Raw genomic sequence first — 16,163 nt, forward strand, 5'->3', positions numbered from 1 at the left:
AGCTGACCTTGTTTGTTCCCCTTGCAGTCTGAGAAAAGTTATCTTAAAGGGTCACTCCACCTGCAGTCTGTCCATCGACTGTTCAAATAAATGACATCTATTGTCCCCAGTAGAGTTTCTCAATGGGATAAGTGGCAGAAGTGCAAGAACCTCCCAGACCCCCATGATCACTTCTTCCTTGTCCTATATCACGGACTGTATATCCCTGTGTGTGGCCGACATACGGTGAGGACCCCCCCAGCCCCCCTTCCATTAGGAAGCTCACTAACATCATTCTGTAACAATGTAACAGTTGCCAATTACTCTTGTCCTTTTCTTGCAGTGGCTGTGCCATCGACTGTGCCCTCACCTGCCCCTCCTCCTGTCCCCCCGTCTGATCCGAAGCCAAACGGGCATCACCCTACGCCTAGTTCGACCCCTAGAATGTCTATATGTTCCCGGACTACTATGGTGACATCGATGGACAACACCTCCAGCGGTCTACACTCCGTCATGAAGTGGAAGACAGTCTTGGCCATCTTCGTGGTGGTGGTGGTCTATCTGGTCAGCGGAGGCCTCGTCTTCCGAGCTCTTGAGCAGCCTTTTGAAAGCAGCCAAAAAAGCACGATCGCCCAAGAGAAGCTGGATTTCCTGCAGATGCACCCGTGCGTTTCCCAGCAGGAGCTGGAGGCCCTCATTAAGGTAACAACTCGTACAACTACTTGCATAATTGCCCCGGAAACCGCAATATGGACATGCGGCAATACCTGTGCAGATATGTATGTCACCTACAGGCCAGGCTGGATATGTGCATTCAGAGGGGGCATGCTGTTCTTGGGGTGATGGTTGCTCCCACTTTACTGCAGTTTCCTGTTGCTCTGACATCACATGTTGTTGTCCATAGCTCTCTAGACCAATCAGATGTCTCCACTTCTCCTCCTCCTCCTCCTCCTCCCCTCTCACAGCTGCATCGCCCTCCTATCCCCACCCTCTCCCATTCTTTATTTTATTACTGTAGACAGAATTTTTGGGGACAAGTGAGGTCTGTGAACATTTCCCGTCACCCAAATGCAAGTCAGCAGAGTAGTGGAAGGTGAGAAGATGTCGCTGTCCTCTAATATATATTACATAGAGGCTGCTGGGAGGTGAGGAGATGTCACTGTCCTCTAATAACATATATTACATAGAGGCTGCTGGGAGGTGAGGAGATCACACTGTCCTCTAATATATATTACATAGAGGCTGCTGGGAGGTGAGGAGATGTCACTGTCCTCTAATATATATTACATAGAGGCTGCTGGGAGGTGAGGAGATCACACTGTCCTCTAATATATATTACATAGAGGCTGCTGGGAGGTGAGGAGATCACACTGTCCTCTAATATATATTACATAGAGGCTGCTCGGAGGTGAGGAGATCACACTGTCCTCTAATATATATTACATAGAGGCTGCTGGGAGGTGAGGAGATGTCACTGTCCTCTAATATATATTACATAGAGGCTGCTGGGAGGTGAGGGGATCACACTGTCCTCTAATCTATATTACATAGAGGCTGCTGGGAGGTGAGGAGAGGTCACTGTCCTCTAATATATTTTACATAGAGGCTGCTGGGAGGTGAGGAGATCACACTGTCCTCTAATATATATTACATAGAGGCTGCTGGGAGGTGAGGGGATCACACTGTCCTCTAATATATATTACATAGAGGCTGCTGGGAGGTGAGGAGATCACACTGTCCTCTAATATATATTACATAGAGGCTGCTGGGAGGTGAGGAGATCACACTGTCCTCTAATCTATATTACATAGAGGCTGCTGGGAGGTGAGGAGAGGTCACTGTCCTCTAATATATTTTACATAGAGGCTGCTGGGAGGTGAGGAGATGTCACTGTCCTCTACTATATATTACATAGAGGCTGCTGGGAGGTGAGGAGATGTCACTGTCCTCTAATATATATTACATAGAGGCTGCTGGGAGGTGAGGAGATCACACTGTCCTCTAATATATATTATATAGAGGCTGCTGGGAGGTGAGGAGATGTCACTGTCCTCTAATGTATATTACATAGAGGCTGCTGGGAGGTGAGGGGATCACACTGTCCTCTAATATATATTATATAGAGGCTGCTGGGAGGTGAGGAGATGTCACTGTCCTCTAATGTATATTACATAGAGGCTGCTGGGAGGTGAGGAGATCACACTGTCCTCTAATATATATAACATAGAGGCTGCTGGGAGGTGAGGAGATCACACTGTCCTCTAATATATATTACATAGAGACTGCTGGGAGGTGAGGAGATGTCACTGTCCTCTAATATATATTACATAGAGGCTGCTGGGAGGTGAGGGGATCACACTGTCCTCTAATATATATTACATAGAGGCTGCTGGGAGGTGAGGAGATCACACTGTCCTCTAATATATATTACATAGAGACTGCTGGGAGGTGAGGAGATCACACTGTCCTCTAATGCAGTGTTTCCCAACCAGTGTGCCTCCAGCTGTTGCAAAACTACAACTCCCAGCATGCCTGGACAGCCTTTGGCTGTGCGGGCATGCTGGGAGTTGTAGTTTTGCAACAGCTGGAGGCACACTAGTTGGGAAACACTGCTCTAATGTATATTACATAGAGGCTGCTGGGAGGTGAGGAGATGTCACTGTCCTCTAATATATATTACATAGAGGCTGCTGGGAGGTGAGGAGATCTCACTGTCCTCTAATGTATATTACATAGAGGCTGCTGGGAGGTGAGGAGATCACACTGTCCTCTAATGTATATTACATAGAGGCTGCTGGGAGGTGAGGGGATCACACTGTCCTCTAATAACATATATTACATAGAGGCTGCTGGGAGGTGAGGAGATCTCACTGTCCTCTAATGTATATTACATAGAGGCTGCTGGGAGGTGAGGAGATGTCACTGTCCTCTAATATATATTACATAGAGGCTGCTGGGAGGTGAGGAGATGTCACTGTCCTCTAATATATATTACATAGAGGCTGCTGGGAGGTGAGGAGATCTCACTGTCCTCTAATGTATATTACATAGAGGCTGCTGGGAGGTGAGGAGATCACACTGTCCTCTAATGTATATTACATAGAGGCTGCTGGGAGGTGAGGGGATCACACTGTCCTCTAATAACATATATTACATAGAGGCTGCTGGGAGGTGAGGAGATCTCACTGTCCTCTAATGTATATTACATAGAGGCTGCTGGGAGGTGAGGAGATGTCACTGTCCTCTAATATATATTACATAGAGGCTGCTGGGAGGTGAGGAGATGTCACTGTCCTCTAATATATATTACATAGAGGCTGCTGGGAGGTGAGGAGATGTCACTGTCCTCTAATATATATTACATAGAGGCTGCTGGGAGGTGAGGAGATGTCACTGTCCTCTAATATATATTACATAGAGGCTGCTGGGAGGTGAGGAGATGTCACTGTCCTCTAATATATATTACATAGAGGCTGCTGGGAGGTGAGGAGATGTCACTGTCCTCTAATATATATTACATAGAGGCTGCTGGGAGGTGAGGAGATCACACTGTCCTCTAATATATATTACATAGAGGCTGCTGGGAGGTGAGGAGATCACACTGTCCTCTAATATATATTACATAGAGGCTGCTGGGAGGTGAGGAGATCACACTGTCCTCTAATATATATTACATAGAGGCTGCTGGGAGGTGAGGGGATCACACTGTCCTCTAATATATATTACATAGAGGCTGCTGGGAGGTGAGGGGATCACACTGTCCTCTAATGTATATTATATAGAGGCTGCTGGGAGGTGAGGAGATGTCACTGTCCTCTAATATATATTACATATAGAGGCTGCTGGGAGGTGAGGAGATGTCACTGTCCTCTAATATATATTATATAGAGGCTGCTGGGAGGTGAGGAGATGTCACTGTCCTCTAATATATATTACATAGAGGCTGCTGGGAGGTGAGGAGATGTCACTGTCCTCTAATATATATTATATAGAGGCTGCTGGGAGGTGAGGAGATCACACTGTCCTCTAATATATATTACATAGAGGCTGCTGGGAGGTGAGGAGATGTCACTGTCCTCTAATATATATTACATAGAGGCTGCTGGGAGGTGAGGAGATCACACTGTCCTCTAATATATATTACATAGAGGCTGCTGGGAGGTGAGGAGATCACACTGTCCTGTAATATATATTACATAGAGGCTGCTGGGAGGTGAGGAGATCACACTGTCCTCTAATATATATTATATAGAGGCTGCTCGGAGGTGAGGAGATCACACTGTCCTGTAATATATATTACATAGAGGCTGCTGGGAGGTGAGGAGATCACACTGTCCTCTAATATATATTACATAGAGGCTGCTGGGAGGTGAGGAGATCACACTGTCCTCTAATATATATTACATAGAGGCTGCTGGGAGGTGAGGAGATCACACTGTCCTGTAATATATATTACATAGAGGCTGCTGGGAGGTGAGGAGATCACACTGTCCTCTAATATATATTATATAGAGGCTGCTCGGAGGTGAGGAGATGTCACTGTCCTCTAATATATATTACATAGAGGCTGCTGGGAGGTGAGGATATGTCACTGTCCTCTAATATATATTATATAGAGGCTGCTGGGAGGTGAGGAGATGTCACTGTCCTCTAATATATATTACATAGAGGCTGCTGGGAGGTGAGGAGATCACACTGTCCTCTAATATATATTATATAGAGGCTGCTGGGAGGTGAGGAGATGTCGCTGTCCTCTAATAACATATATTATATAGAGGCTGACAGTCAAGTCACAACAGAGTGAATAAACGGACGGTAATGTACAGAAATAAATCGCTGATGTCACAGCACAGAAAGAATACAAAAAGAAATGCATGTTTCCATTGTCCGTATCCTGGAGTGGAGATGGGCCCCCTTGGTTATTGGGCCCCACAGCAGCTGCAACGCTTGCTGCCCTGGTAGTTACGCCCCTGCATTATACACCTCTATACATAGATCACTGATTATAATTAGCAGATGGAGATTATGGATGATTCCCAGGACGCCGCTTTGTTGTCCTTGTGACTCAGTAGCAGTTAATAACATGTTTTCATACAGTCGGATTTTCCCCCCTCCGCTCGCGTATTACCCGTGTTTGGAGGATTAATACACCGTTTATACTTACTGCTCGTCACCACCTGAATCTGCAGCGATCAGTGCAGGGATTTAGTGGGGAGTCGGTTGTCAGCAGGTATCTGGATGTAATGTACATATGTATACAATTACCTGGCGGCAGCTGTGGATACATTTATAGTTACACAGTTAATATGCTGCTTATTGTCATTGAGGTTTGCAGGAAGGGGCATTTGTAGCCCAAGAGATCACTTCCCCGACTGCCACCCACTCTACGCACTGAAGTTGGCAGCACTACCTCTGCTGCATGTGCCAGGCAGCCCCCTCACTGCTGCAGATCTGGCTGCAAAATTAGGAGGGGTGAACTAATGCTGAAAATCCTTGTGTGCATTCAGTGGCTGCAAACCTACAATATCCAGTGCTGCTCCTAGCGGAGACACAAGTGTCGGACTCCCGACTGATACATTGTATACACTGGACGTGCAGTACCCCGGAGCAGGGGTCACTTGCAAATGATTTGCCGTTTTAAGCTTGTCATGCTATTTAATGTCATTCTATGCTCTGTATACAAAGTATGGTGATGTATGGAAGGGACAGAGTTAATTAACTCTGGCACTGAACCTAGAGGAAGCTTGGGTGTGGATCCTGGATCTGCCCCTTGCTGAGTCTAGAGAGTTCTAGCCTGGAGTAAGCACGGAGAGGAAGCAACTTCATGTGCTGCATTCCTCTACAGAGACTGACCGATCTCTGCATGATCTATAAAAAGGAGAGAGAGACAAGGAGGCTCAGAAATCTGCACAGCTGACACTGGAGTAGGGACGATATCCTGCTAACTAAGCTATTTAGACTTTACTGCAGTGAGGGGAATACTGTTAAAACGTCACGCTTGGACATGACTTATATCTCTAAGACCTGTACACATCAGTTGCAAAGGTGAGATTGCCAGCGATAGATTCTGCAGGAAGAGACTTGAGAAAGGTAGAGCGGAAAGAGTCCGATAATTCCCATCCTTGCTTAGATCCATACAGAACCATCTGGGCAGGTGGCCTGAGGACTGGGCATCAATATTTGAATCTTGGAAAATCCATTTAAGATTCATTTACATAAAACAATAAAATCATTTTGATTCTGAAAATGGAAGGTGAAAAAAGAAGTAGAAACTATGAAAAGGAGGATGAGTGAAGGAGGCAAACAGTGAGCGAAGCCGGAAGCAAGAAAATGGAGGGAAAAGAGAATTGAGGAAGTATGGGAGAAAGAAAGAACGGAGGAATGAGAGAAGTAGGATGTACAGAAGGAAGAGCGGAGGAATGAGGGAAGTAGGATGTACAGAAGGAAGAGCGGAGGAATGAGGAAGGAAGAAATGAGGAAAGTAAGAAGTACAGCAGGAAGAGCGGAGGAATGAGGGAAGTAGGATGTACAGAAGGAAGAGCGGAGGAATGAGGAAGGAAGAAATGAGGAAAGTAAGAAGTACAGCAGGAAGAGCGGAGGAATGAGGGAAGTAGGATGTACAGAAGGAAGAGCGGAGGAATGAGGGAAGTAGGATGTACAGAAGGAAGAGCGGAGGAATGAGGAAGGAAGACATGAGGAAAGTAAGAAGTACAGCAGGAAGAGTGGAGGAATGAGGGAAGTAGGAAATAGAGTAAGAAGAGAGGGAAGACAGAATGAGCCCAGTAGACAGTAATAAGGGAGGAAGAAGGAATGAGGAAGGAATGAAAAAAGAGGTAGATACAAGGGGAGGGTGTAATACGGAAGGAAGGAGTTGGAGTTGTCCAGGCTTTCTCTTAATGATGACTAGTGTTTGCTTTCAAGTTCGGTGTACAAGGTTCGGATTCGAGTTCTCATATCATATATCATACAGTATTCACTGTTTGAAGAATTTGTTGGCTTTATTCAAAGCATGGATACAGCATTACTCGAGGCGCCAGCCCATTTTTTCTGAATATTGAAGCAGGTCTTTTCATACCCTGGACGCGAGCACCACGACACAAGAGAGGAGTGCCGACTGTTTCCCATTGTTTATATATCATACAGTGAGGAACAGAAGTATTGAACACCCTGCGATTTTGCACGTTCTCCCACTTAGACATCATGGAGGGTCTGACATTCACATTGTAGGTGTGTTCCCATCTGAGAGACAGAATTTTAAAAAGAAATTTAGGAAACCACATTGTATGATTTGTATAGAATGTCTTTGTCTTGCTGCTGAACAGAAGTATCTGAACACCTGAGAAACGGCAAGAATTCGGGCTCTCAAAGACCTGTTACTGTGCCTTTAAAAAGTCTACCTGTCTGAGCTCTGTAAAGACCCCTGTCCACCCCACAGTCAATCAGACGCCAACTACTACCATGGGCAAGACCAAAGAGCGGTCAGAAGACACCAGAGACATAATTGTGGCCCTCCACAAGGCTGGAAAGGGCTACGGGGCAATTGCCAAGCAGCCTGGTGAAAATAGATCAACTGTTGGAGCAATTGTTAGAAAACAGAAGAGGCTAAAGACGACGGTCAGTCTCCTCGGACTGGGGCTCCATGCAAGATCTCACCTCATGGGGTATCACTGATGATAAGGAAGGTGAGGAATCGGCCCAGAACTACAAGGGAGGAGCTGGTCAATGACATGAGGAGAGCTGGGACCACAGTTTCAAAGGTCACGGTCGGTAGAACACTACGCCGTCATGGTTTCAGATCATGTGGTCAGATGAGACCAAAGAAGAACTTTTTGGTCTAAACTTCACTCGTTGTGTTTGGAGGAAAAAGAAGGATGAGTTGCATCCCAAGAACACCATCCCTACTGTGAAGCATGGGGGAGGGGGGGTAACATCATGGTTTGGGGGGGGCTTTTCTGTGAAGGGGACATGACGACTGCACTGTATTAAGGAGAGGATGAATGGGGCCATTTATTGTGAGATTTTGAGAAACAACCTCCTTCCCTCAGTCAGAGCATTAAAGATGGGTGGTGGCTGGGTCTTCCAACATGACAACGACCCGAAGCACACAGCCAGGATAGCCAAGGAGTGGCTCCGTAAGAAGCATATCAAGGTTCTGGAGTGGCCTAGCCAGTCTCCAGACCTAAATCCAATAGAACATCTTTGGAGGGAGCTGAAACTCTGTGTTGCTCGGCGACAGCCCTGAAACCTGACAGATGTAGAGGAGATCTGTGTGGAGGAGCGGGCCAAAACCCCTGCTGCAGCGTCTGCAAACCTGGTCAAGAACTACAGGAGACGTCTGACCAAAGGCTTCTGGACCAAATATTAACACGGATCTTCTCAGGTGTTCAAATACTTCTGTTCAGCCGTGCAAGACAAATACATTCTTTAAAAATCATATAATCTGATTTCCTTATTTATTTATTTATTTATTTATTTATGTTTTCTTTCTTTTTTTTTATTCTGTCTCTCAGGTTAATATGCCCCTGCAATGTGAATGTCAGACCCTCCATGATTTCTAAGTAGGAGAACTTGCAAAATCGCAGGGTGTTCAATACTTCTGTTCCTCACTGTATGTACTGGCCATAGACTTCGGAGTTCCTGTTATAGGCGTCCGCGGTGCACGCCGTCACAGAATTTCGTTATGCTCCGTGGTGGTGAAATCCATAAAGGGATTCTTAGATAACCCAAACCTGAACGCCCAACTTGAAAACACAGGTTCGCTTAACACTAGTGATGACCAGTCCTCAGGATAGCCATCGCTAGCTGATTGATGAGTGTACGACACGCCGCTCCCCCGCTAGGTGCAGGGGAACTAACCGGCTCTGACAACCTTGTAGTGGAGGGAGCTCATTACTAGTGCTGCTCCCAGTGGGTTGTCGGAGCTGTGTAGTTCTGATGCCGGTTTCTGGCGGTGGAGCGACTCCCGAATAGCTGATCAAGTTCTTCCCGTCAGTACGGTACATTCTTGCTCTGGGATTTTTTTGCCGGATTACCGGATCTGGTAAAACCAATATTCAGTTTGTCAGTGGAAAGTTTCCATCATGCTGAGCAGGTGCGGTCGGTGGTTCCCCTCCTGCGGGGATCGGCGGTGTAGAGTCTTGCTGGGTGCTGATGTCTGAGCGCCCCTGGCTTCAGTTCTATACTGCAATGCAGCAGCAGGATCCTGCCCGTAAAGGCAGGCGTTCAGACGGAGTGACGGTGCAGGCTGGAAGTAAACAGCACCCGGCGGGGATTACACATCCTGATGCCAGGAACATCTCTCACCCTGCAGTGGAGCACTACATCCCAGCGACATGTTGTGGCAGAACCCCGCCGCGGTATTAGGTGAGATTTCTCTGTAGCTCGCTTCCTGATGATGCGGCACGTTGCTGAGATGAAGACCCTTCATGCACGGCTGCTCCTGAGTGATCGAGGCGCCAGCCCATAATAGCCTCATCGGTGCAGGTGTTCAGTTCATGTTCTCCTGTCCGATCAACGACACAAGATTTATCCCAAAGAAAAATGACGACATGAAGGGCACAAAGGAATGAATGTTCTTATCAGACAAGGTTCTTATTGGCTGCAGGACTTCACGGGTCCCAGAAGTCAGACACCCGCTAATCCGTTACTTATCCGCTATCCAGTGGATGGGGCATAACATTTAATTACTGGAGTACCCCTTTAAGTAAAAAGTTCTACAACGTTCTAGTTTATTTAGTGTTTTGATTTCTTTATATTTTCTATATCTTTCTTGCTGTCAGTGAATGAGACCACTCTTGTTTCCATTCAGAGGCATACACAGCTACTCCTGCTCTCAGCTGAAGATTTGTTACATTTACATCCAATCCAGACAATGCTCTGTAAACTAAACACATCAGCAGCAACATCAAAACCTTTCTACTCTTCTGTTACAATGTATTAGTTTGAAGTTCACGCTTTTTAACTCACAATGTAGTCACCAAAACACCGGCTATCAATAATATTTCTCCAAATCTCTTCTACTCTTCTTAAAGAGATTTTTCTATCCAGTGTCGACCTGGGGTTCCGTGGGCGCAACAGAGGAAATTATCCTCAAGACCCAACCCCCATATCATCCATAAAGTTCAATTCATTCAAAGCCTAAGACATTAACCTTAGTGGCCAATGGTTTACTCCAAAGACAGCCCCAAATGCAATTTTTCTATTGGAAAAATTCCTGTACATAGGAGCAGTATTATAGTAGTTATATTCCTGTACATAGGAGGCAGTATTATAGTAGTTATATTCTCGTACATAGGAGCAGTATTATAGTAGTTATATTCTCGTACATAGGAGCAGTATTATAGTAATTATATTCTTGTACATAGGAGGCAGTATTATAGTAGTTATATTCTTGTACATAGGAGCAGTATTATAGTAGTTATATTCCTGTACATAGGAGCAGTATTATAGTAGTTATATTCTTGTACATAGGAGCAGTATTATAGTAGTTATATTCTTGTACATAGGGGGCAGTATTATAGTAGTTATATTCTTGTACATAGGAGGCAGTATTATAGCAGTTATATTCTCGTACATAGGAGCAGTATTATATTAGTTATATTCCTGTACATAGGAGCAGTATTATAGTAATTATATTCTTGTACATAGGAGCAGTATTATAGTAGTTATATTCTTGTACATAGGAGCAGTATTATAGTAGTTATATTCTTGTACATAGGAGGCAGTAGTATAGTAGTTATATTCCTGTACATAGGAGCAGTATTATAGTAGTTATATTCCTGTACATAGGAGCAGTATTATAGTAGATGTATTCTTGTACATAAGAGGCAGTATAATAGTAGTTATATTCTTGTACATAGGGAGCAGTATTATAGTAGTTATATTCTTGTACATAGAAGGCAGTATTATAGTAGTTATATTCTTGTACATAGGAGCAGTATTATAGTAGCTATATTCTTGTACATAGGAGGCAGTATTATAGTAGTTATATTCTTGTACATAGGAGCAGTATTATAGTAGTTATATTCTTGTACATAGGAGCAGTATTATAGTAGTTATATTCTTGTACATAGGAGGCAGTATTATAGTAGTTATATTCTTGTACATAGGAGCAGTATTATAGTAGTTATATTCTTGTACATATGAGGCAGTATTATAGTAGTTATATTCTTGTACATAGGAGCAGTATTATAGTAGCTATATTCTTGTACATAGGAGGCAGTATTATAGTAGTTATATTCTTGTACACAGAAGCAGTATTATAGTAGTTATATTCTTGTACATAGTCGGCAGTATTATAGTAGTTATATTCTTGTACATAGGGGCAGTATTATAGTAGTTATATTCATTGTACATAGGGGCAGTATTATAGTAGTTATATTCTTGTACATAGGAGCAGTATTATAGTAGTTATATTCTTCTACATAGGAGCAGTATTATAGTAGTTATATCCTTGTACATAGGAGCAGTATTATAGTAGTTATATTCTTGTACATAGGAGGCAGTATTATAGTAGTTATATTCTTGTACATAGGAGGCAGTATTATAGTAGTTATATTCCTGTACATAGGAGGCAGTATTATAGTAGTTATATTCCTGTACATAGGAGGCAGTATTATAGTAGTTATATTCTTGTACACAGGAGCAGTATTATAGTAGTTATATTCTTGTACATAGGAGCAGTATTATAGTAGTTATATTCTTGTACATAGGAGCAGTATTATAGTAGTTATACTGTTGTACATAGGAGCAGTATTATAGTAGTTATATTCTTGTACATAGGAGCAGTATTATAGTAGTTATATTCTTGTACATAGGGGCAGTATTATAGTATTTATATTCTTGTACATAGGAGCAGTATTATAGTAGTTATATTCTTGTACATAGGAGCAGTATTATAGTAGTTATATTCTTGTACATAGGAGGCAGTATTATAGTAGTTATATTCTTGTACATAGGGGCAGTATTATAGTAGTTATATTCTTGTACATAGGAGCAGTATTATAGTAGTTATATTCTTGTACATAGGGGGCAGTATTATAGTAGTTATATTCTTGTACATAGGAGCGGTATTATAGTAGTTATATTCCTGTACATAGGAGCAGTATTATAGTAGTTATATTCCTGTACATAGGAGCAGTATTATAGTAGTTATATTCTTGTACATAGGAGGAAGTATTATAGTAGTTATATTCTTGTACATAGGGGCAGTATTATAGTAGTTATATTCTTGTACATAGGGGCAGTATTATAGTAGTTATATTCTTGTACATAGGGGCAGTATTATAGTAGTTATATTCTTGTACATAGGAGGCACTAATGTTAATAATGATTTGTCTGAACGCTCTATGTCTTATATGTAATCAGATAAGAAAGCCTTTTAGAAAAATATGCGTCTCAGAGTCTTGCATAATGGTCATTGAGACTGGGTTCCCATCACGTTTTATGCCTCTGTCTGACGCATATGTCATTTTTGCTTCATGTTCTTCATTGCTCTTAATTCTTTTACTGCATTTATCATCATTCATCTCTTTTCTTTCCTCAGAAAGCCATTGATGCTGACAACGCCGGCGTCAATCCTATTGGGAACTACTCGAACAGCAGCAGCCACTGGGATCTGGGTAGCTCCTTCTTTTTTGCGGGGACGGTGATCACTACCATAGGTGAGTTACGTCGCCCACCGTTCTTCTTTCTTTCTCTCCCATTCCCCGGTCCGGCCACCTCGCTGTCCCTTTTAATCCATTTGACTTTGCTTTTCAAAATTCCACTTTTTATACCAATTTTATAGCCTTTCATAGTTTTTGGATTACACATTTCCACAATTTTATTAGCAGCAAACATGAATATGTCATGAGAGACTGATCTAATATGCAGAGCTGTAGAGTAAATGTATTGGTGCAGAAATTAGTCACCGTCCTCCCAGTTTAGGAAAAGTGGAGACCTTTTTGGCCGCCTTCTTGTGGAGGTCTCTGGGCTGTAGCACTGAAGCCTAGAAGAACGCAGGGTCAGGTACAATCTGCATTATGTGTGACCTGGTCCGATATTACTCATTGTAAGGGCGTCATCGGCTCACCCTGTCCCTTCACCTGTGTTCTTTCACCAGGTTATGGGAACATTGCACCCAGCACAGAAGGCGGGAAGATTTTCTGCATCCTATATGCTATATTCGGAATACCTCTCTTTGGTTTCTTGTTGGCTGGTATTGGAGACCAACTGGGCACCATTTTTGGCAAAAGCATCGCGAGAGTGGAGAAAGTCTTTAGGGTAAGGATCACTATATCTAGATTATTTCTGGTGACGCCCAATACCATATTCTGTTCTTCTGTGGAGAAATGACGGATTTGTAGAAAGAACTTTGCAGGTTTTCTACGGAGGCGCAGTTACTTTGTGTAACCTGTAGGTGGCGTTTGGTTATTCAGGATCATTTAAAGTGCCCATACACATTTGATATATATGGGGGTGACCTAAACTTTTCCCAAACTGCAGATTCAGGGCAAGAAAGTTCGGCACGTTTGTAATTCTGTTACCTTCATTCTCTGCATAGACGATGAACATGTGAGTGTAAGCTCCGCGGCGTCGCTAAGATCCGGGATCAGGCTTCCCACTGTCGGGCCCTTATTAAACAGAACCAGCCCCTCAGATTCAGCGGGGCCACTTCACTCCAGCCGAGGCTGTTATCCTAATGAGCAGAGATCTGTAAAATATGGTATTTATATTTCATGAGCCGGACTGTGGAGGTCTTAGAAGACGCAGCACAGGGACCAGTGGGACCAGTCTGTAAATTGAGCTCGTGGTGTGTGGACCCCAGACGTGGTGACCTTTATAGAATGAAGTAGAACAGAAAAGCGCCAATTATTCGTATAAAGTCCTCGTTAATGCCTTGTGATCCCCTGCGGGGGGTCAGTGACGTAAAGAATAAAGGCGACAGGGTCATAGGAGGGTCTGGTGTACAAAACACAGGGGTGGGCGAAGTGTGACATCATCACAGATAGGAATGATGTCACTGTGGGTGTGGTCAAACCAGGAAAGATGGAGGCGACCAGTGCAGAGTGATAGGACTACTCCTCTATGCCTGGAATCTCAAGTGACACTTTTAAACATCATTTTATAGGTTAAACTGCGATACTGCGTAATTCTGGAAATGATTTTCTTTATTTCATCTTGCACTGATCTTGTATAACATTATGTCCTATACTTCATTCACACAGCCAGAGCTGCATTCATAGTTCTGCTGGTCTCCTGACAGCTATGAGGTTGTAGGACCTCACATTTCCTTGCTGGCTCAGGGTCTGTAGGCAACAAGCTGAAATGTGGTATATAGTGGTACAGAACATGACCATGTATGGTCCATTGTGGTAGAGGGCATGCTCATGTATGGTCCATTGTGGTAGAGGGCATGCTCATGTTTGGTGGTTAGTGGTAGAGAGCATGCTCATGTTTAGTGAGTAGTGGTAGAGAGCATTCTCTTGTTTAGTAAGTATTGGTAGAGGGCATGCTCATGTTTAGTGAGTAGTGGTAGAGGACATGCTCATGTTTGGTGGTTAGTGGTAGAGGGCATGCTCATGTTTAGTGAGTAGTGGTACAGAGCATGCTCATGTTTGGTGGTTAGTGGTACAGAGCATGCTCATGTTTAGTGAGTAGTGGTAGAGGGCATGCTCTTGTTTAGTGAGTAGTGGTAGAGAGCATGCTCATGTTTAGTGAGTAGTGGTAGAGAGCATGCTCATGTTTAATGAGTAGTGGTAGAGAGCATGCTCATGTTTAGTGAGTAGTGGTAGAGAGCATGCTCATGTTTAATGAGTAGTGGTAGAGAGCATGCTCATGTTTAATGAGTAGTGGTAGAGAGCATGCTCATGTTTAGTGAGTAGTGGTAGAGAGCATGCTCATGTTTAATGAGTAGTGGTAGAGAGCATGCTCATGTTTAATGAGTAGTGGTAGAGAGCATGCTCATGTTTAATGAGTAGTGGTAGAGGGCATGCTCATGTTTAGTGAGTAGTGGTAGAGGGCATGCTCATGTTTAGTGAGTAGTGGTAGAGGGCATGCTCATGTTTAATGAGTAGTGGTAGAGGGCATGCTCATGTTTAGGGAGTAGTGGTAGAGAGCATGCTCATGTTTAGTGAGTAGTGGTAGAGAGCATGCCCTTGTTTAGTGAGTAGTGGTAGAGGGCATGCTCTTGTGTAGTGGATAGCGGTAGAGGACATGTTCATGTGTGTTTATTATTGGTACAGAGCATGCTGTTGTGTAGTGGATAGTGGTAGAGGGCATGCTCATGTTTAGTGAGTAGTGGTAGAGGGCATGCTCACGTGTGGTTATTATTGGTACACAGCTTTCTCGTGTGTAGTGGATATTCATAGAGATGCTTTTTTTTGCAGTAAATCGTGGTAGAGAGCAAGCTCAGGTGTGGTGATTAGTGGTACAGAGCATGCTCAGGTGTGGTGATTAGTGATACAGAGCATGCCCTTGTCTGGTGGATAGTGGTAGAGGGCATGCTCAGGTGTGGTGATTAGTGGTACAGAGCGTGCCCTTGTCTGGTGGATAGTGGTAGAGGGCATGCTCAGGTGTGGTGATTAGTGGTACAGAGCGTGCCCTTGTCTGGTGGATAGTGGTAGAGGGCATGCTCAGGTGTGGTGATTAGTGGTACAGAGCGTGCCCTTGTCTGGTGGATAGTGGTAGAGGGCATGCTCAGGTGTGGTGATTAGTGGTACAGAGCGTGCCCTTGTCTGGTGGATAGTGGTAGAGGGCATGCTCAGGTGTGGTGATTAGTGGTACAGAGCGTGCCCTTGTCTGGTGGATAGTGGTAGAGGGCATGCTCAGGTGTGGTGATTAGTGGTACAGAGCGTGCCCTTGTCTGGTGGATAGTGGTAGAGGGCATGCTCAGGTGTGGTGATTAGTGGTACAGAGCATGCCCTTGTCTGGTGGATAGTGGTAGAGGGCATGCTCAGGTGTGGTGATTAGTGGTACAGAGCGTGCCCTTGTCTGGTGGATAGTGGTAGAGGGCATGCTCAGGTGTGGTGATTAGTGGTACAGAGCGTGCCCTTGTCTGGTGGATAGTGGTAGAGGGCATGCTCAGGTGTGGTGATTAGTGGTACAGAGCGTGCCCTTGTCTGGTGGATAGTGGTAGAGGGCATGCTCAGGTGTGGTGATTAGTGGTACAGAGCGTGCCCTTGTCTGGTGGATAGTGGTAGAGG

General features: G+C 44.2%; 1 protein-coding gene across 1 annotated transcript in view; it reads left to right on the forward strand.

Annotated features, from left to right (window-relative positions):
* The first annotated feature begins 343 nt into the window (after positions 1-343).
* Positions 344-16,163, forward strand: part of KCNK10 (potassium two pore domain channel subfamily K member 10) — a 28,157-nt gene continuing 12,337 nt past the window's right edge. Inside the window, exons 1-3 of the mRNA XM_044274699.1 lie at positions 344-681; positions 12,524-12,641; positions 13,082-13,242. Of these exons, the coding sequence (XP_044130634.1) occupies positions 424-681; positions 12,524-12,641; positions 13,082-13,242 (537 nt within the window). The 5' untranslated portion in view covers positions 344-423. The remainder of the gene's footprint in view (positions 682-12,523; positions 12,642-13,081; positions 13,243-16,163) is intronic.

Source organism: Bufo gargarizans, unplaced genomic scaffold (assembly GCF_014858855.1).
Source record: "Bufo gargarizans isolate SCDJY-AF-19 unplaced genomic scaffold, ASM1485885v1 original_scaffold_2008_pilon, whole genome shotgun sequence".
In the NCBI taxonomy this organism is placed as follows: Eukaryota; Metazoa; Chordata; class Amphibia; order Anura; family Bufonidae; genus Bufo; species Bufo gargarizans.